At 43.6% G+C, this 23,033-nt stretch overlaps 1 protein-coding gene across 1 annotated transcript in view; it reads left to right on the plus strand.

Annotated features, from left to right (window-relative positions):
• Positions 1-23,033, plus strand: part of XPNPEP1 (X-prolyl aminopeptidase 1) — a 433,587-nt gene that overhangs the window by 123,721 nt on the left and 286,833 nt on the right. Inside the window, exon 8 of the mRNA XM_069239428.1 lies at positions 20,933-21,028. Coding sequence (XP_069095529.1) covers positions 20,933-21,028 — 96 coding nt within the window. The remainder of the gene's footprint in view (positions 1-20,932; positions 21,029-23,033) is intronic.

Consider the following 23,033-nt stretch of genomic DNA (forward strand, 5'->3'; position numbering starts at 1 on the left):
GCATCCCTTCACACATATTTACACTGAATTTCATTTGTCACTGGAATACATGACCATTGTTCTGTGTGCTCTGCAGAGAGTCAGGCACTTTGCCTTTAGCCTCAGCACAAGTGCTGTCAATCGAAGCCCCTCATAAACACCTGTCACGGATCAAAGTATGCACTATGCAAGAGTAATAAAATGCACAGAAACACAGCATGATGAATCCACTAACTCTCCAGGGGAATGGAACATTAAGTAAAGCATGTGAAATAAGAAGAACTAAATGGCTGACACACATTACACATTTTAACATTCATTGTTCGCATTTCACTCTCTATGTGTGGCATTAATGTTAAGGGCATGAAGATAAGGCCGTCTTTAACGCCATACAGCAGATAACTGCCTTTACTGTAAGCACGTATTTCTCCGCTTGTGCTTGACTCAGATATTTGTATCCATTTCGTAAGGGAGCAAGAAGCCTGCTCGTCTTTTGGAACAGTTTCAGGGGAAGCAAATACAACAGCTCTACTTCAAAAGGACCCAGCGATTTGCAGTCAGGACCTAGAGTGTCACATGGGAGAGGTTAACGTCGCAAGGGGTCTCAGTACAATAAAAATAACACACGATTAGCATTATAAGACTTACCATTACCGAACACAAGGAACTAAATCACATGCGCTTGCATCCACTCCTACTGCATGACAAATGGAGAATGACGGATGATTGCCCCTCACGCAGGGATGAAGACTCCGATGCCCAAAAATATGACGCTAATAGCGTCACTGGCCTTTAGTGGATACTGTCATAGACCACAGTGGAGGTGAAGGGCTTTAGAGCAGTGAGCCCTGCGTCCTGCCTCAGTGTAAAAAGTTGATTTATTGCCTGGCTTCCGTCTCGTGCTTCAAAGTGAGGCGAGCAGGCAGCCTGCGACAGACAGCCCAGACTTAAATGCATTTATTTGTTTAGAGATATGATTGTATCTCTAAACTAATCGATCTATTTAACATTTGTTATGTGAATGTGTAGGAATTTCAGAGGGGGCGTAGCCCCTCAGCCCTAAACGAGAAACTGCCCCTGGCAAGGTGGCACTGCTTACAGAAAGGGCATGGGTTTCACCCAAACAAACAGACATGAAGTCTATCCTGAAATTGACTTAACATGGACTGAGGGGATTCCAGACACACTCAAAAAAGTTGAATTCTGAAAGTTCCATATACTATGCATTTTTTGCCATTGAATAATCTCAGGCAATCTTGGAGATGGTGGATTGTGGGGTTCATCAGCCAGAAACTGTCAGACACAGCCATTCATCTCAGGTAAAAAAAAACATTCAAGGCTGTAGTTCCCATTAAAACTGCAAGTCAGACCTCAACATTTGTCCCTGCTTCCCAATCTAGTCACTGTTCCCCAGGAAGGTTTGTGACCCGAAATCACCTCTACCTTTCCGCTCGTTCTTAGTTAAGAGGTCTCCTGTGCAGTAGAAAAGTGGTCATGCAGGAAGACCCTTTCTGTTTATGGTTCAATCCTCATGTCACAAACTAGCTCTTGTTTCTAGGGACTGCTTAGCACGCCCTCTTGATTGCAAGAGCGGCCCCCAAACCATTCTCATCCACCCAGATACAGAGTGTAGGCTGAACCCATGAGCCAGTACAGAATGCAGGTTGCATATACAGGCCTAATGCGCACACAGCCCACGGTAGATTGCAGGATATACAAATTAGTACAGACTGCAGGATACACATACAGCCCAGTACAGAGTACATGATGAGCACACAGCCTAGTACAGCATGCACTGTTTTTTAATCTGTTTGTGTGATTTAAATTGTGCTTAAAAGCTGTCTGCCCCCCTGTATTTTTTGCCTTAAAAAAGCCCGATTTTTAGAGTGTGCGCCCAGAACTATTGCAGTGTTTGTCTCTTAAACAATCTCCCCCTTACCTGAAAAGTAGACTCTGCTAGCTTGAAAGTGTGGATTCAGCCTGTCTGTATCCAAGGAGATACTGAATAGAGCACCAGTAACCTCCCCCCAGGCCCCAGGGGCTGGACTTAGCTGATTGGCTCCCTGAGTCTCTGCTGCACCTGAGACCCGCCCCCCCCCACCTGCTCTGGCTCCTTAAGTTTGTGGAAGGAAGGCCAAAGACAGGCACCTCCATTTTGTGTTCCTCTGTGCATTCTCTCCTGTGTCCTGATACAGCGCAGTGTTCAAGGATTGCAAAGAGACCTAGGTAAGGAGCCCAAAGATATTTTCTAGTCAAATAGTATTAATTGTTTCAAAAAGTGTTTGTATTACTGTGGACTCTCTGTGTTTTCAGGCAGCCTGGCCTCTTTTAAAGTGGTGTTTGTTTCAAAATCGTTTTTGCTGTGACTGTGTGAATTTCCTTGCTAGTTTGTGGCTCCCCCCCCTATTTCCCCCCCCCCCTCTGCCCCCCTTTTTTCACCCCTATTCTTAGTAAAAAGACTACATAGATCTTTCAGAGTGTGGTTTTTAGGAGACTGTTTTTTAATCTGTTTGTGTGATTTAAATTGTGCTTAAAAGCTGTCTGCCCCCCTGTATTTTTTGCCTTAAAAAAGCCCGATTTTTAGAGTGTGCGCCCAGAACTATTGCAGTGTTTGTCTCTTAAACAATCTCCCCCTTACCTGAAAAGTAGGCTCTGCTAGCTTGAAAGTGTGGATTCAGCCTGTCTGTATCCAAGGAGATACTGAATAGAGCACCAGTAACCTCCCCCCAGGCCCCAGGGACTGGACTTTAGTTAACTTGCTCCCTTTTATAGGTTCCTCGTGGTTGTTGCATATGCTGTTATGATATTTTTTTTTTTTGGGAGATAGTGTTTCATTGGTTGCTAGCTCCAGGGATGCATTTATGATTGGTGGATAGGGCTGGGACTCTAATTGGCTGTTGATTCTAGGACTGTGATTGGTGGATAGGGCTGGGATCCTGATTGGCTGTTGGTTCTAGGGCTGTGATTGGTGGATAGGGCTGGGATTCTGATTGGCTGTTGGTTCTAGGGCTGTGATTGGTGGATAGGGCTGGGATCCTGATTGGCTGTTGGTTCTAGGGCTGTGATTGGTGGATAGGGCTGGGATTCTGATTGGCTGTTGGTTCTAGGGCTGTGATTGGTGGATAGGGCTGGGATTCTGATTGGCTGTTGATTCTAGGGCTGGGGCTGTGATTGGGGGTCAGGAAATAGGGCTGTGACTGGTGATTAGGGCTGGGTGTCCCATTAATTGGCTAAATCAGGGTTTAAAAATCGGATTGGCTAGGGTTAGGACCAGCCTCTTATTGACCAGTAGGGCTATAAAAGGCTAGGATTCAGGGCGTCTCAGCCCGGGCGTCGAGGGAAAGGGCGGAGAGGACAAGGGCAGCTGTCTGTTTGAGTCTGTTCGGGACAGGTAAGGACTAGGGACTAGGGCCAGAAATGCTGCCCAATTCATATTTCACCAGGAATGGTTTCTACCCCAACACATCCCTCAACATGCAAACACATTATCTGCAAAGACATCCAACTCATGCATCACAAACTGACCACAGACATATTGCATTGCCCCACCACCCAACACAATACCCTACATACAACACATATACACATACACCCCATAACTACTACAGTCAAACACCTTCATACTCACAGCAAACACTCCTCTGTCCCCTCCCACTAACACTACCTGCCACCGCCCACACAATACTAAACTACAACATACAATTCTCTCAGCCTCAGTCTCCCAGATACACACTCTCTACACATACAAACCAAAAACACTATCCGCTGTTCGCTTCACACAGACCGCCTGAACTCATAACAATGCCAAAACCCTGCCTTCAAACACATCATCTACACACACTCTTCCCCTCTGCTCACAAATTACACACAACCATACAATCCCCACATTTCACTCCACCACACATATTACCTCTTCCAGTCATCTCAACTAATACTTATCTCCCTGACACACATCCATCACCCCATATACACCTCATACATTCATCTCCAAAACACATCAACACCCCATCTAACACTCAAATTCCACTTAACAGCACTAACTCACATACAAGTCCCTCACCAAAAACAACTACACCAATAGCCCCTCTCATTATTCCACAAAAACAATACCAACCACAAACATCAGCACATCAAAGCAACACAAACTTACATTACACTCATCATCATACCCACTCTCACCCCCAAGACTACACAAAGGATACAAATTCCACCCCTACCCCCCCACTCTTCACAAACACCTACCACTAGCACCCCATCCCAGCAACCTTCATTCACTCGCCTCTCCTCCATTGCACAATTTAGAGCCTTACATCATGATCCACATGCTCCTCCACCACCCCTAACCCATACTCCATCCACACTAAACAAACGCAAACAAAATAAAAAACATGCCACTCATAGCAACCTCGCATCCCCTTGTTTGTTTCATAATAAAACTACCCTACAAAAAACACTACACTCCTCATGGCTCTCTCAGCCACCAAGTTCACCACCCACACACACAGACCCAACAAAATGCCTCCTTAACCTGCTGGAAGAGGAACACTATGTTGAAAAGCAAGACTATTGTGAGCCTCAAACAGTTAACACAACTAGCAACACTCCTGCTTCAAGCTCACATTATATTACTTACCCTTCTACTAAACAAAACAACACTACCACTAACACACCCTATCTAAACTGCCAGCTCATAAATGCTCGATCACTCTCAAAAAACAAGCACCACATCTACGACCTGCTCACAGACACACAACCTGACTTACTATTCATTACGGAAACCTGGTTGGGAGATGACATGGCACCAGTATTGCACGAAGCCCTTCCTCCAGGCTATCAAACCATCACACAAAACCGTATAGGCAAGAGAGGAGGTGGACTAGCTATTATATTCAAACAGGCAATAAACCTCAGTAAAACAGACAACATCTCCATACAAGGATGTGAAGCCCTCCTTACCAGATGCCACCCTACTCCAACTTCTACCTGTAACTTTCTCCTCCTTTACAGACCCCCACCTAACAACTCCACTTTCCCAGATGCCTTTCTTGACATAGTCTCAAACCTTATTACACTATACTCCAATCTATGCATTCTTGGGGATCTAAACATTTGGTTTGACAAACCCAATATGCCCCATCCAAAGGCTATCACCACTGGCCTACTCGCATTGAATCTACATCAGATTGTACACAATCCCACACACATCGCTGGTCACATCATAGATGTAATTTTTGCTAAGCCTGAACTTGTTACTATTCATAGCATCACACCAACCACCTGGTCAGACCACCATCTGATAACTTTCCGACAGACAACTCCACAAATCAACACACCCCACAACCACTTACATACATACACCTATCGACCATGGAGAAAACTAAATTTGGATCACTTAGAAACACAACTAACAGCAAACACAGATCTAGATACAATCAATTCTGTACCTAAACTTTATGAGTGGCTACAGGAAGCTTTTGATGTCCTAATACCACTCAGAAAAACTAAACATGACAAAAGAAAAACAACACCTTGGAGAAACACAGAACTTAAAAAGATTAAAAAACAAATCAGAAAGTTGCAGCGGACCTGGCTCAAAACAAACAACAGTCAAGACAAACTGCAGCTACACAAACTTAACAGGATATACAAATCATCAATCAAAAAAGCTAAAAAAAGATACTACTCAGACAGAATTCTAAATGCTCAATCTACAACCAAGGAATTTTACAAAATCCTCAATGAATTTCGAAAACCCACATGCATGGAAGGAAGTCATCCCACCACTCAAGATTTCACAAACAAATTGGCAACTCACTACACAACCAAGGCAGACACATTGGACTCCTATTTAAAACAGAAGAAAACCATCAGCACCAACCCCTTTACTAAAATACCCTTAAAGAACAAACCATCCCAACCTCTACAGTCCTTCAAACAAATATCCCAGGATGAATTTATGGATTTGGTCAAAGCAAGCAGACCTTCTGGTTGCCCTTCTGACCCTTGCCCACCACAGATCTTCAAGAACATCCTGCTATCTACTTCCGCTGCCACACCTGTAAGAAGAATCATCAACAACTCTTTAACTTCAGGAACTTTTCCTACAGACCTGAAAAAGGCATACATACGACCATTATTAAAGAAAACAAATCTAGACCCGCAAGACCCCAACAACTACAGACCTATCACAAATGGACCTTTCCTGGGCAAATTGATAGAAAGAGCAGCATTCGCCCAGATGTCACAATTCATTGAAGACAATTCTATACTTTCAGACTTCCAAACTGGATTCCGCCCAGGAAGAAGCACTGAATCGGCACTCATGGCAATCTGGGACGATCTTAAAAACACAGTTGACCGAAATGGAGTTGCTGCACTACTTCTTTTGGACCTCTCAGCTGCCTTTGATACGGTTGACCATGACACCCTAACTCAAAGACTCCACGAAGCCGGCATACAAGGGATTGCGCTCGACTGGATTACTTCCTATCTCCAAAAAAGAGCAAATATCATCCACTCACCCCCCTTCTCATCCGAACCCTACCTCACAAAAACAGGGGTCCCCCAAGGGTCAATCGTCTCACCTTTGCTTTTTAACATCTACATGATATCTTTACCAGAACTGATCAATGATTTCCATCTCACATGCTACAACTATGCAGATGACACACAAATACTACTTCAATTAGAAGACCCCAAAAACATTGAAAACTCACAAATCTTCAGTTGCCTCAGAGCCGTTGATCAGTGGATGACCTGGAGCCATCTCAAACTAAATACCTCCAAAACTGAAATACTCACATGTGGTGACTGGAAACATTATGACCCTCTGTGCGTCTGGCCTGACGATCTCGGACCACCTCCTCAATTATCCAAGGAAGTGAAAAACCTAGGAATCACCATGGATTCCAAACTAACTATGAATACCCAAGTAGACAAATTAGCACGCACAAGCTTCATCACCTTAAAGACTTTACGACGCATTTTCCCTCACCTCGGATTTCCACACAAGGTGCAAGCTACTATCTCACTTGTATTATCCAAACTGGATTATGCCAATAGCCTCTACCATGGATCATCTCTATCTGTTATGAAAAAACTACAACGTATCCAGAATTCAGCAGCCAGGCTACTACTACATATAAAGCCGCAAGCCCACATCTCCCCTGCCTTGAGAGCACTACACTGGTTACCCGTTACCAGAAGATGCACTTTCAAGCTGCTTTGTATCACCCACAAAGCTATACATGGAACAGGACCGCTTTTCATCAGAAAAAAAATTACCAAATACATCCAACAAAGAACCCTCCGCTCAAGACTGGCACCCGGCCTTAGAACACCACCATACACGAAAAAGACCGTAGGTGGTACATCCTTCTCCTTTCAAGCAGCCAAACTATGGAATTCATTACCCCCAACTATAAGAGCCACAGATAACTTTCTTGTTTTCAGGAAACTACTCAAGAGTTGGCTCTTTCCTTCATAACCACCTTTTTCAAACAACTATGAACTGCATATGCCTATGTGGATAAATTTTTTTTCAGATTATATGTATATTTCTATTTATTTATAGTTTCTTTGGAAACTAAAGCAAGGCTGTGCGCTCAGAGATCCCATATCAGAATAGATCTAGAATCCTTCCTGGAGGTGAACTGATGATGTACTGGAGCGTAAGCTGTATCTGACTGTGACGCGCGGTTTCTATCCTCCTCTCCTGGAGACACAGAGTAGAAGGTTCTCCCTTTATAAAGCACCTGTAAGCTCCGCCCGCTGAGCCGCGCCCGTCCACCCTCGAAGTAGGTAAAGGAATTCCCGCCTTTTACCAGGATGATGGACAGCCTTCCAAAAACGACCCCAATGCGTTTTACCGCCGATTCAGGTGGTGCGTTGTTGATGCTCTGAAGCACGAGGACATCTCCACAAAGACGCACTAGTAACAATCACATTGCCAAAGGAACACAAGGTTGCTGGAGACGTTTTACCCCGTGACCCATCACGTACCCTTAGGGTACAATATAAACGGGGCGTATATAAAACATGCTAGGTTACGCTTACTGACCTACTCGTAGAAATACTCCAGTTGGGTAGGCCACGATGCTCATTTTTCAGAAACTAAACCTCAAAGGAAGCACTTCCAAATATAAACGTAGCAGGTGCCGCAGTTGAAGCTCAGCTTCTGGAAAGGACAAGCCACCATAACTCTTGAGCTTGGCAAAGATAAAGCAAGGCTATGCGCTCAGAGATCCCATAGCAGAAATGATCTAGAATCCTTCCTGGAGGTGAACTGATGATGTACTGGAGCGTAATCTGTTTCTGACTGTGACGCGCGAGTTCTATCTTCCTCTCCTGGAGATACAGAGTAGAAGGTTCTCCCTTCATAAAGCACCTGTAAGCTCCGCCCGCTGAGCCACGCCCGTCCACCCTCGAAGTAGGTAAAGGAATCCCCGCCTCTTACCAGGATGATGGACAGCTCTCCAAAACGACCCCACTGCGTTTACCGCCGATTCCGGTGGTGCGTTGTTGATGCTCAGAAGCACGAGGACATCTCCACAAAGACGCACTAGTAACAAGCACATTGCCAAAGGAAAACAAGGTTGCTGGAGACGTTTACCCCGTGGCCCATCACGTACCCTTAGTGTACAATATAAACGGGGCGTATAAAACATGCTAGGTAACGCTTACTGACATACTCGTAGAAAATACTCCGGTTGGGTAGGCCACGATGCTCATTTTACAGAAACTAAACCTCAAAGGAAGCACTTACAATTATAATCGTAGCAGGTGCCGCAGTTAAAGCTCTGCTTCTGGAGGTGAACTGATTATGTACTGGAGCGTAATCTATATCTGACTGTGACGCGCGGGTTCTATCTTCCTCTCCTGGAGACGCAGATACAATAGTATACAATATAAACGGGGCGTATAAAACATGCTAGGTAACGCTTACTGACATACTCGTAGAAAATACTCCGGTTGGGTAGGCCACGATGCTCATTTTACAGAAACTAAACCTCAAAGGATGCACTTACAATTATAATCGTAGCAGGTGCCGCAGTCGAAGCTAAATTTCTGGAGGTGAACTGATGATGTACTGAAGCGTAATCCGTATCTGACTGTGACGCGCGGTTTCTATCTTCCTCTCCGGGAGACACAGAGTAGAAGGTTCCCCCTTTATAAAGCACCTGTAAGCTCCGCCCGCTGAGCCACGCCCGTCCACCCTCGAAGTAGGTAAAGGAATTCCCGCCTCTTACCAGGATGATGGACAGCTTTCCAAAACGACCCCACTGCGTTTACCGCCGATTCCGGTGGTACGTTGTTAATGCTCAGAAGCACGAGGACATCTCCACAAAGACGCACTAGTAACTATCACATTGCCAAAGGCACACAAGGTTGCTGGAGACGTTTTTACCCCGTGGCCCATCACGTACCCTTAGTGTACAATATAAACGGGGCGTATAAAACATGCTAGGTAACGCTTACTGGCATACTCATAGAAAATACCCCGGTTGGGTAGGCCACGATGCTCTTTTTACAGAAACTAAACCTCAAAGGAAGCACTTCCAAATATAAACGTAGCAGGTGCCGCAGTCGAAGCTCAGCTTCTGGAAAGGACAAGCCACCATAACACTTGGGCTTGGCAAAGATAAAGCAAGGCTGTGCGCTCAGAGATCCCATAGCAAAAAAAGATCTAGAATCCTTCCTGGAGGTTGAACTGATGATGTACTGGAGCGTAATCTGTATCTGACTGTGACGCGCGGTTTCTATCTTCCTCTCCTGGAGACACAGAGTAGAAGGTTTCTCCCTTCTTAAAGCACCTGTAAGCTCCGCCCGCTGAGCCACGCCCGTCCACCCTCGAAGTAGGTAAAGGAATTCCCGCCTTTTACCAGGATGATGGACAGCTTTACAAAACGACCCAATGCGTTTTTAACGCCGATTCCGGTGGTGCGTTGTTGATGCTCAGAAGCACGAAGACATCTCCACAAAGACGCACTAGTAACAATCGCATTGCCAAAGGAAAACAAGGTTTCTGGAGACGTTTACCCCGTGGCCCATCACGTACCCTTAGTGTACAATACAAACGGGGCGTATGAAACATGCTAGGTAACGCTTACTGACATACTCGTAGAAAATACTCCGGTTGAGTAGGCCACGATGCTCATTTTACAGAAACTAATCCTCAAAGGAAGTACTTACAATTATAATCGTAGCAGGTGCCGCAGTTGAAGCTTAGCTTCTGGAGGTGAACTGATGATGTACTGGAGCGTAATCTGTATCTGACTGTGACGCCCGGTTCTATCTTCCTCTCCGGAGACACAGCGTAGAAGGTTCTCCCTTCATAAAGCACCTGTCCGCTCCGCCTGCTGAGCCACACCCCGTCCACCCTCGAAGTAGGTAAAGGAATTCCCGCCTCTTACCAGGATGATGGTCATCTTTCCAAACGACCCCACTGCGTTTACCGCCGATTCACGTGGTGCGTTATTGATGCTCAGAAGCACGAGGACATCTCCACAAAGACGCACTAGTAACAATAACATTGCCAAAGGCACACAAGGTTGCTGGAGACGTTTACCCCATGGCCCATCACGTACCCCTAGTGTACAATATAAACGCAGCAGATGCCGCAGTTGAAGCTCACCTTCTGGAAAGGACAAGCCACCCTAACTCTTGGACTTGGCAAAGATAAAGCAAGGCTGTGCGCTCAGAGATCCCATAGCAGAAAAGATCTAGAATCCTTCCTGGAGGTGAACTGAGGATGTACTGGAGCGTAATCTGTATATGACTGAGACGCGCGGGTTCTATCTTCCTCTGCTGGAGACACAGAGTAGAAGGCTCTCCCTTTATAAAGCACCTATAAGCTCCGCCCGCTGAGCGACACCCCGTCCACCCTCGAAGTAGGTAAAGGAATTCCCGCCTATTACCAGGATGATGGATGGATGACTAAGTATTTTTTACCCATGATTCTAATTATGTATTATATGTGTGTTGTATTCATATGTGTGTGTGTGTATAAATATATATATATATATATATATATGTGTATGTATGTGTATATGTTGTTTCTGTGCCTGGCATGTTTGTGGATCTTTGCATGGCTCCTGGTTTTTTGGGTTGTTATACTAGATATCTATGAATTTCTGCTCTCTTTTATCACACTTATCTACTCATCACTCTTATGTCATGTCTCTATCAAACTATCCTCCATTCTCACTCGGACTCATCCCAAATCCCTTCGACCACTCTCATCTCCTAAACATCTCTGCCTAAGCTCTTCCCTCCACCTCCACATCTAACTCACCAAACCTCACTGTACCTCTGTGACCTCCCACACAACCCTACTAAATTCTCCTGCATTCATCTCACCCTCCTACTATGCTCTCCCTAACCCTTCCACATCCTCCTTCCCCTCCTCTCCCCCTTTTATTCATCTCAAGCCTTTGGATTGAGTAAATGAAGGATAAACTCCCAATTAACACTTCTGGATTTCTTTCCTCCTCCACCCCTCCATTACTCCAGTCAACCTAACTAACAAACTCTCATATCCGCAACTCAAATTAACTCATAATAATACTAAAACTGTACTCCTTATTAAATTATACTAATCCATCACTAATTCTTTTGGGTACCGGAGTAGCGTGCTACTCATCGAAAAAAGCGCTTCGACGCCTCGTCAGGGGTAGTAAGCGCTATATAAATAAGATTACAATACAATTACAATACATAGCCAGTACAAAGTACATGCATCATACACACAGAGTCCAGTGCCTACAGCACAAATACTCTAGGACATAATTCTGGTACACACATACCCTTGTGCTGGATGCACCCATAGCCTCTGCAAGGATCACTCTGCTCTAAAGATGCAAGTGCCCACACACAACTCACCACACGCTTTAGGGTGTGTACAGAGGAAAGAAACCAGAATACACATACTGGTGTGCACAGGTGGCACACACAGCCCATCAGAGAATCCATAATACAGCCCAGACGCACACCTACTCATGTACAGGATGTAGAATGCACACATAACCTAGGTTAGGTTCACACTCCTCAGTAAGCACTGCATAATTCACACATAGCTCATCACAATGCAAAACATGTTCCCAGCAAAGAGTCCAGTGTGCATGCACAGTCCGTCATTGAGTGCATGATGCACACACAGCCCAAAACATTATGCAGGACAGCCTAATACAGAGATTAGTTTCCATGCACTGCCTGGTACACACCGCAGCCAGGGAGCAAATACAGCCCAATACAATGTGCAGGATTCGCACAGCGTAGCACAGCGTGTTTTGTGCTCACAAAGCTCAACTTAGACTGTAGAAGGTGTGTGCCTAGCACAAAGCCCAGAGTGCTCGCAGCCCAGCATATAGTTTAGATGCATACGCACCCAAACATGCTGACGCAGCCTGCATAATCCGAACACAGCCAACAGGGAGAAAGCCTGGCCACACTATGTGGCTCACTGCACACAGTATTCAGGACCGGCAGCAGAGCAAATAGTGCCGATCACCCTCCATAATGCTGGAGAGGAGGCTGTTAGTGCATGCATTTAATAAGTAACTGCACCACTCTCTTGCCAGCCTGATCAAGCTTAGTCCCCAGAAGGAACTTTCACCTCCTTGACTGTTCTGCTACCTGGCAAGATTCAGTTGACTCGGACACAGGTACCCCACAGGTAAAAGATAAAAAAAAAGGACTTTCCTAGTGACTGCAGCTGGAAATTAAGGGAATTTCTGATTTCTTCCTTGAGAGATCAGTCCTTGCATTTTCCGATCACTTTTATAGTTAAAACGATTTTTGGGTTCCGACCAAAGATGGAAAGTAGGGGAAACCCGCTAGACCAGCTGTTTCCCAGGGAAATTTGCTGAATTTGTCCTGGTGTCATTTTCTTGCACCGGGACATAATTCAGCAGTCAATGCATGTTGTCTGCATTCCATTTGGAGCAGCAACCAGCAGGCAGCAATGGGCCTTTCTTGTTTTCTCTTTCTACTGGGCCAAGAACAAATGCTTGATTTAAAGGACAGTCAGACCTCCTTTTGGTCAAGTATCATATGTTGACTTGAGCCATCTGGAACCTAACTTATAGGCAAATGCATTCGAAGGAAACAAAGGAGCACAGCTTGTTATCACTTCACAAGTACTTGAGGAGCAGGTTTTTCATTTTGCTCAACTCTCTATGTGAGAGAGATCCTTGAAATATACGACAAGATTTATCTGTCTGTATGAGTCATTACACTAGAATAGACTTAAATGGGACCTACTAAATTTTTCTTTAATTCTTTTACAGCGCTATTCATCCCAGTGTAAGGTGTCTGACCACTTTATATAGCACACAGAGGCACAATAAATCATACAAGTGTGCAAATCATTAAACAAGAAATGTTATATAAGGCAATGAGAGTTATAAGGTGTAGGAATCACATCTCATCCAATCTTGTAGACATTATATGTTGAGTGAATTTTCAGGAGAAAAACAAATCCACAATATAAAATGTAACACAATCCTGTGGTTGTCTGTACTAACAACACTTTATTACTTCCTAAAGGAACTCTTGTTTGTAATCTTAGAATAACAATAGTTTGAGAAAGACTAAGGATGTAAATACATGACTTACAATTTGCATACAGCTCCTTACGCTGTTAAGTAGATCTCTGTACTATATTAGAATGTGTGCAACTTTGCAACTCGAAGTAACAAAATGATCTCACTGTCAAAAAACAGTAGCCCATCTACCTATCTAAATAAATTACAAATCTTTGATCTATATGTAACATAATGTGCTTTGCAGCAGCCACATTAACCCTCTACCCTACCTTATGAGTCCACACTGTGACTGTAAAAAACACAAAACTGTCTCTGGACTGTGTTAACCATTAGAGTTATCTTACCACCATTATAATCTCAGAATTGCTGGACACACAATCATGTGTGCCACAGGTGCCTTACCCCTGTAAGAAATGTAAAAAAGAACAGCCTCTTTATGGTCCGTTGAGTAAGGTATAACATATTTATTGCCACATATCCTTGTGTAGGAAGCTTCTCCTTTATATGGTATACCAAAGTGAGGCATACCGTGCAAAGAGTCCGGAGGTTCCCTTACTAGTGGGTAGGACTTTGCTCTAGCAATCATAAGGTGCTCTTTTAGGGGGTAGTGTGGTCAAGCAGCCTTAGGATTATCAGAGAGGAGTGTTAGACATTTAAATGAGACACACAACTCAATAACGAGATCCACAACATTTTCCAAAAATAACAAGTATCTATATACATTTAGGTACAAAGGTTATACGATCAGGTAAGTACTTTTGAAAGAGAAATACTTTCAGATTTCAAAAGTCGACAATTTTCGGAGGTGGCAATGTTATCCTATGGACGAAAAACAAATACTACTTACAGGTATAGTGCAGCGACTTAAAGGACCAATGTCCTGGATTTAAGGCAAGTATGGGGCGGGGTCCAAGGCAGCACCAACAGATCAACTGGAATGGCACTGGGTGGCCAGGTGCACTGGTGCTTTTCAGCATTGAGTGCCCAGTGTTAGTCTTTGGGGATTAGTCTAGTTAAATAGAGGCTGCAGGTTTGACCGGGAGGCTTGTCGGCCTGAACCAGCAAGTGGGCTCAGCTTTCACGATGCTCGTGGACTTGGGGACACCTTAGGTCCTCTTCTCCACTGGCCAAGCGCAACGGGTGCAGAGTTGTCTTGAGGTGTCGGCTTTTCGTCACTGGGAGCACTCACGATTGGGGGGCCCTGCAAACAGAGGCCACAGTGGGCAAGTTCAAGTTGGGCTTTGTCTCTACAGGGCCGGGGATCCACATTGGCACAGTTGGTCCACTCCAACTCAGGCTAGGGGCCACAGGTGCAGTAGTGCTTTCCATTGTCAGGTTTTGGTAGTACGGAGGCCTATTGGGTCTCTTGGGGTGACTGCAGGATGCAGGGAAGCAGCTCTGCTGCACCACATGAGTTCTCGAGTCTTTGTTGAAGGCAAGCAGTCCTCCCAAGCTTTAGAGAACGAGACGACTTTGGCGAAATTCAGCGGGAGCAGCAGATAGGCCAGCAGGGGTGGGTCCAAGTCAGTTACTTCTTCCTCAGTCTTTGCTTTCATGGCTCTTTGTGTCCTTCTTCTTCATAGTTCAGCAAGAATCAGATTATGTGGTGGCAGGGGCTGCCTTAAATACTGAACTTAGGAGTGTCTAGGAGAGTGTAGGGTAGTAGTCAATGGGCTACGTACCTCTGGGGTCACTACACCCCCTATATAACCACTTCCTGTGGAAAGTGGGCATAACACTATCCCAGAGTTCCTAATTCTGCAATCACCAAGATGGCAGACTTTCAAAAGTTGTGTCCACATCAGACAGCTCACCTTAGGGGTGGAACTGACCTGAAAGGTGGGCACACCTCTCCGGCTACTAATTTTCCCAATTGCCCAGGTACCAAATTGGATCTGGGACAGAGGGCTCGGCATCCTTTCCTTTGAGGGAAGCCAGATCTGCATACCAAGGACAGTAGGTTTCTTTGAAGCCCCCTGCCTTGGAATGCAGATTTGCAGGTCATCCTCTTGGTAGGTGGTGTGCTAACACCCCTGCCAGAACAGGCTTTGTTCCTGTCCGTCCGAGAGCAAAAGCTAATCAGAACTTGTCAGCCAGCACATGGGTGAATGCTAGGTTTTTCAGGGGCCAGATTTAAGGTTGCCTCTGGGTACATGTATTAATAAATTAATCACTAGCATCAATGAGGGTTTATTAAAAGGAGATATTTTATACCAAACAACCCTATTTTCAGTGAAACCATCATGTAGCTGCGGAGCTCTTATTGACCAGTGTCCAACACATGTACTTAAAATGGCTTCCCTGTTCACTCAATATGTCCATGAAACAACAAACACATAGCAGGGGCATATCTGCTCATTGCATTTATTTCCTCACATGTAATATAAAGCACCCTGCCTTAGCACTTAAGGCCCCCTGTAGGGGTGACATATATTTTGCATGCAGTGTTTGGGGATATGGCACACAGGCTGTGTGCCATCTTGTGTTTTCACTTTTAGCTGCACCAAGACATGCAGTCTGCAGTGGCGAATGCATGTACTAGGTGACGGATTCCTGAGGGTGGCACGATATGTGCTGCAGCCCTTGGGGACCCTATTTGGTGCCCAATCCCTAGGTACAAGGGGACTTAGAGGGGTGCCAAAGATACTGCCAGTTGGGGAACAATTGCACAGTTTTAGGGAAAGAGATCTGGCACTGGGGACGTGAACAGCAGGAACCCAATGCTCTTACAGTCAAAATTACATCAGTTACCATGCAACAAGTGTGGGTGATCATGTCAAAAAATTGCATTTTCCTACACCTTGTTACTAATTTCTTTGCAGCAGATTAGTTTCTGAATAAATGCATAACTTAACTGTCACACTGCTTTTCAAATTCCACCCCTTGTGACTCCGGGTGCTTTCCTCTGTAATACATTGATTCTCAATTTGTGGGTTCCAGGAGTATTATTTTTCAAGTTTCAGCACTGATTCCAACTGCAGTCATAGGAGAGTACCTTCCTTTCCTGGATCAGAGGTGCAGGCGCAAGAGCTGCTGAAAGATGCTGCAGCTGCTCACAAAGCATTCATGGAAGCTTCACACAGGTCCCATACCTTGTTTAAATGGGCTAATAGACTCATTTGTATCCAAAAGCACCGTAAGAACAAGTACGTACATACCAGGCACTTCTTAAGAAGTTTGGAATCTCCGTTGTTTGTGATGCTTTGTGATGCATCTTTATCACTTCGTAGTTGAGATCGCCTAAAGAAAACACATCTGCAGCTATTTACAATAGATAATTTTGGAATCACTTGTGCATATCTAACTACCAAAAGTGCATCTTACCATGGATAAACAAGGAACAGCTTTTTTTTTTATTTTTTTAATAAAGAATGATCATGTTTGTGTCAGGCAATCTTTGCTCCTGGGCACTTGTGCATGCGTTTATTTTACAAACAATTGTAATTGAACACAGCATAAGCAAGAACACAACCCCACCAACCTCATGTTGCTGTGCGTTCTCAGATTTGTTTACAAAGAGAAAGCTAATTATCAAAGTGTATTTCACTGCTAAGGATGATCTTCTCACAGTGAGCAGGTTTGTCAGAACTGATTGTTCCAATCAATTCAATTCAGCTTTATTTCGGTACAAAATACCATAAAAGCACATCCTACACAAGCAATATTAATAAGTACAAAAATTTAAAAGGACAACAGTTGGATCCTCTACTTGATAAAATGGCTCATCCAAGTTCATAATATACATCGTACACAAAATCTAAAATAGAGGTAAGAATTTAGTATATGCAAAACCACAATGATTCAATATTAAAACCAAGTAGTGGGAGCAATCCCTCATAAGAAGCAGCAAATGACTTTTCATCATTGTTATGCCTCACTTTCCAAAATCAATGTGTGACAAAACATTACTAATGACTACATTCTTCCTTTTAGAAACAGCTCTTTGGTCAAAGCACAGCTATGAACTTACTGAATATGAGTTATACATTAGCACTCAAGGATTTGGCTCTAATGTGCCAAATTGCCTCTAAGAAATTTGCCAATGCACATGCCACAGTCCTGTGAGGGCTTGTTTTGCAGATCCTATGGGTCGAGTGCCGATCCCCGAGAACCAAGGATTTGCAAAGTGGAACAGTGGAATGGAATATGGGCAATGCACTCTTTGGCTTTGCAAACAATTGGGCAAGAGTCTATTTGACTATCAGATTGGTTCCATCTGGAAGTGAGAACACGCAACAATAAAGATCCAAATCTGATATAAAGTGGGTGTGCTGAGGGTGATATGATCATATCCAGATAGAGCTCAAATCATGATGACACTAAGCTGATAAATAACTAGCCGTCATCCTGGCGGAAGAAAACGATGCTAGCTCTGCTACTTGCAAACATAACCCATATGCATCCTTCAGGATCTGCCTAGCATTCTTTGGGAGATGAGAAGCATCTGACCAATAAAGGCCAAACCCAAGTTTAATAAAAGTATTTTTGACGTAACTGCACCATGCAATTTTTTCAATTAATGGGGCAACTAACAAAGCTCTCAGACATGTTCTATTTGGGGGTAGGGTATCTGTAAACCAAATCCTAATCCAGTACTGTAATGGCCTTAGTGCAGCTATGTCTGAGATGGAATGTAAATTCAGGTCCATTGGAATGGGCAATGTGGGGGAGCTTTCAGGGATTTTTAACAAGGCCTTTATGAAAGAATTCTCTCATCTCGCCTGATCTTTCGTATTACCATAATCCCCATAGCTCTGTGCCATATAAAGCCCCTTCTCTGGCTTGGCTTTTATATATTTCCATTGCAGGTGTAATGGAAAATCTGGGGGATCTACCAGCGAATCTCAAGCTACCTCCTGCCTTTTGTTTCAAACCCGTAGAGCATTTCAATAATTGGGCTGCCCATTTGTGTGAGTCCTCCAGCCTAAATCCCAAGTAGTCAAAGTCGGGAACTCTTTCTAGGGTTTTGCCATCTAGCAGTATCTTTTTCCTCACTTTATATTTTATATCCCCAAAGACCATATATTTTGTCTTGGTGACATTTATTTGTAAATCATACTCCCTACAGAATCCAGTGAACTTCTCAAGTTGCCTAGCAAGACCAGAGGCAGTTTGCGAACGTAGTAAGATGTCATCAGCAAACAATAGACACAGGGTCTTTGCCCCACCCAATTTACGTGCTTCATTAACACAATCTTATAAATAAGGGATACAGGCATTTGTAAAAAGAGTGTGGGAGCCAAAACACATCCCTGCCTCACCCCTTTCTGTATTGGAAGCTCTCTTGTTAGTTCCCCATTTGTTCCCCACCTTATTCTGGCATAGCTCTCGAAATATCATCCTCGGATCAGATTTAGCAGAGGGCCCGGGACTCCGGCCCTACCTAGAACCTCCCATAGATTGTGTTGAGGGACCAAATAAAAAGCAGATTTGAGGTTCACGAAGGCAATGAAGAGTCTCCCAGCATCCAGGTCCACCGTCCTCTATTTAATTGTGAGAAAGCGGAAGACCTGGTCTACTGTGCTTGTCTTCTGTCTACAGCCCGCCTGCAGGTGACTTATGCGTCGTTTTCCTCCCTCTATCCAGTCTTTGCGCCTGCACAGGCCCTTTTAGGAAAACATGTTTTGCAGATTGTCTAACAGACTAATTAGTCTATAATTGCCTGGAACTGACATGTACCCTTTTTAATAAATTTGAACGATTATCGCACCTTTCCAGGAACAGGGAGGGTTGCCATCCACCAAAACAGAGTTAGACACGCTGTTTACATAAGGGCCCCAGTAGTTAAGGTCAGATTTAAACAAATCAGAAGGTTTTCCATCTAATCCGGATGCCTTTCCTGATTTTTGGGCCTTAATGGCTATTTCGGTTTCCCGCTGGGTAAATGGTGTAAGCCCACCTACACAAGGAGTACCACATGCTTTTGCATGTTTTTTTACCAATAGGAAAAACAGACTCCTGTCTATATAATTCAGTAAAGTGACTGATCCAGTTATCAGCGGGAATGTGGCAGTAGGGTCTGGGATTCTCGTTCCACCCATTTTGTGCCACCAAAGACCAAAACTGCTTTGAGTTTCTTTCCTTTACTGTTCATAGTAATGTCTGCCATGTTATCTCCTCCCACTGAGTCTTGCTGGTCTTTATTACAAATGCGTACTCACGCCTTGCCAAGATTATTATGGATCTATCTTTTCGTTTTAATGCTTCCAAGAGTCTGCGCTTGGTCTCTTTGCATGCTTTGTTGAACCACCTGTGGCAATTACCTACTTTCGGCTGTTTGTTCCCCCTAATGGTTCTACAAAATAGCCCTATCAAGGAAGAAAAAAGTTCTGCATGCAAGGCCTTAATCTGACTAGGTGTATATGTACAGAATCCAGCAGTTAATTGGTGGGTTGAAACTAAATCATACATTTTGGCCACTAACTAATTTGAACTTATAATGGGCTCCCATTTTATGGCACGCTTATTATTTGACATTATTTGAGGAGCTCATCTTCTTTGTATTTTTCCACCCTGGCTTCCCTCAAAATGGTGGAAGATAAAAAAAAAAGGAACAATGTTTTTCGAAACCAATAAAATGTAATTCAGTGGTACATATCCTGTCGTCTGGGGACTCCTAGGGGTCTACAGCATTTACTCAAGGTGCCTGCGACTGCTTAGAAAATGTAAAAGAAATGCTAACAGATTAATAAAGTGTATATAAATAAAGTGGCAAAATGTGAATTGACAATTTTAAAACATTCAGAAAATATGAAGGAATTGGAAATTGAAGGCTAAATATTTACTTAGATGGATTTGTGGGGATCAGCGTAAGCTCAGTAAACAGATGATGGGTGGCCTCATTCGATATTTAGAAAAGTTGTAACCTTTTTTTTCAATAAGAATGTTGATTTTTGTATATTAGTTTGTAAATTAAGTAAGATAATTCCTTATTTGTTTATTTGTTTTATGAATGCTTGTGGCAGTATTTGTCTGTACTGTTTTGCGATTCAAATCATTGAAATTTCTTAGACCGGGGTCTCTAGCTTCCAGGAGTGATTCAGTAGGGGTCCACAGGTTCCAATAATGATTCACTGTGTGTCCCCACGTTCCAAAGAGATTTAGTGGGGGTCCACATAAGCCAAAAGGTTAAGAAACACTGTTGTAATTCCTTGCTTTTTTTTCTAATAGACTTGTTCACTGGTGTTGAGTGAAAACTATCAGTAATTCTGACAGAGGGATAATGTTAAATACCTTGAAAGATTCTACTAATCACTTATTATGCAATAAATAAACAAAAAGAAAAAGGAATATGACCACATTGACATATTGTAGGGATAACTAGAAAATCTTCATTTTGGGAGCATTGAAGCCCAAAAACAAAGGGCACTGTCTGCTGTAGTAAATTTGTCTCACATTCTTAATTTTAGGTTTATCATGGAAGGAGAAGATTACAATCTTGCGTTCAAAAATGTCAGAAAGAAAAGTTCCTTGGCTTGTAGTCACATCCTTGGATGAAGTTGCCTGTAAGTACCCTATTTCTTCTAGGCATTCTAGTCTGAGATTTCTTTTTTTTACATTTCTAGTCTATTTTCTAACTTGCGTTTATCATCCACAATTTCCTGTATTTCTCATACACTCTTAGTTTCCCCTCCTTTGACACTAGTATTGACATTATTTTTAACCATTTGTTAATTTTGTTTTACTTTAAATTGTGCAAACTAGTTGTTTCAGCTGCTCGCCATTTATCCTTTTTGTTATTCCTCACTTTTGAACATTCCAAATTACTATCTGACAGCAAATACCTACTATCCTCTGATGCTGCACATGAATAGTCATTTTAACTATGTCCAGGTTCACTCCTTAACTGATTAGGTTCCATGTTTTTATGCTGATTCATAATGGGGTTCAAAACATTGCTGTAGAGTTAATGGTCAACAACTTTAAGCACAAATTCCTGATATGCAGTTACCTTTAGAGAGAATGGCAACTACAGCCGTTGCTTTTCAATTAATTTACACTGACTTCTTAATAGATGTGCTGTTTATTATTTACCTTTATGTTTGGTTAGGACATAAGGAGTCCAGAGCGCATGGTCAGAAAGAGGACATTCTCAACAAGGACCTCTTTATCTTTTGTCTCTGCCGTATAGCAGGGAGCATGGGAATTGCCTGAAATTATACCATTGTAATGTAAGAGCTTTTGAGCTACCTGGCCAAAATCACTAACTCAGTATCCTATGTATCTGCTGTAATTGAATGGTAGGAACGTTGTTCATCTCCCTTCAAATGCCCCTCTGCTCCAGAGTAGGATTTATTTTCTTCTTTACATTAATAGCGGTCTGATATGCACCGTTATCTCACTCATGGTGTAATATTAGGAAGGGCAAATTACATTAAAAAAGTATTCTTTCAGTTTTTTGTTGTTTAGTTAATTGGCAATCCATCCAATACAAAGCCAAGTAGGCAGCCTGCCACTTAACAGTTGAATAAAAATACGGTGGAAAGGCTTTTTCTAGGTGTTGTGACCAGTTAATAGTCCTAAAGTGAAGTTCATGATTTGATCAGTTTGAAGAGAGAGAGGGGGCTTAGGGATTTTCTGGAGAGGCAGTTGCACGCCAGTCTGGTGAAAGCTTGGTTGGTTGTTAAATGTTATGAAATGTGGTCTCTTTCTTTGCTCACCGTGGCGAGGGGGGCTCCTTCCCGCCGTTATAATCAATCAATCAATCAATCGGTAGATTAGTAGAAAGCTTCTTGTCACCTGTGAGGGTATCCAGGTGCTGGCTGGGTCCAGTTGAATAGCTATATAGCCATGTATTCATGGATTTTTGGAACTCTGGAAGAGATGGGGAGGTCTGGAGATGATAGAGTAATTTGTTCCATCCTTCCAATGGCATGGAAGGAGCAACCTTCAAATCTGCTATGTCTGATGCGTGGGGGGCCGAGGTTTAGAGAAAGGGAAGCAGAGGGGGGGAGGTGTCTGGTGGGCTGATGGAAGTTCAGGCAGTGGTTCTAGTTTTGTAGGTCCTTGTATGTGTGGGTCGGAAGCTTGGACTGGCATCCTTTCTGTATGAGGAGCCAGTGGAGTTCCCTGAGGTAGGGGGTGTTATAGGTTAGTCTGAGGAGATCCAGTATGAGTCTGGCTGCAGCGTTCTGATTAGTCTGTAGTTGTTGAAGGTGGTGTGATGCGATCCCTGCGTAGAGAGCATTGCCATACTCCAGTCGGCTAAAGATTAGGGCCTGGGTGATGGTGTGTTTTGTTCTTTGGGGCCGCAATTTGGATATCTTGGGAAGCATGCAGAGGATGAAGAAGCATGATGAGGAGACAGAGTTGACCTGAGTCGCCATGGTTAGCTTGTTGTCCAAAATGATGCCTAGGTTCCTAGCATGGTCACTGGGGGTAGGAGTAAGTCAGAGTTCTGAGGACTACCAGGATGCATCCCATGGGAAGCGTTTTTTACCGAAGATCACTACCTCTGTTTTGCCAGTGTTGAGTATCAGGCAGTTGTCTTTCATCTAGTTACCAATGTCT

This window comes from Pleurodeles waltl, chromosome 6 (assembly GCF_031143425.1).
Source record: "Pleurodeles waltl isolate 20211129_DDA chromosome 6, aPleWal1.hap1.20221129, whole genome shotgun sequence".
Classification (NCBI taxonomy): Eukaryota; Metazoa; Chordata; class Amphibia; order Caudata; family Salamandridae; genus Pleurodeles; species Pleurodeles waltl.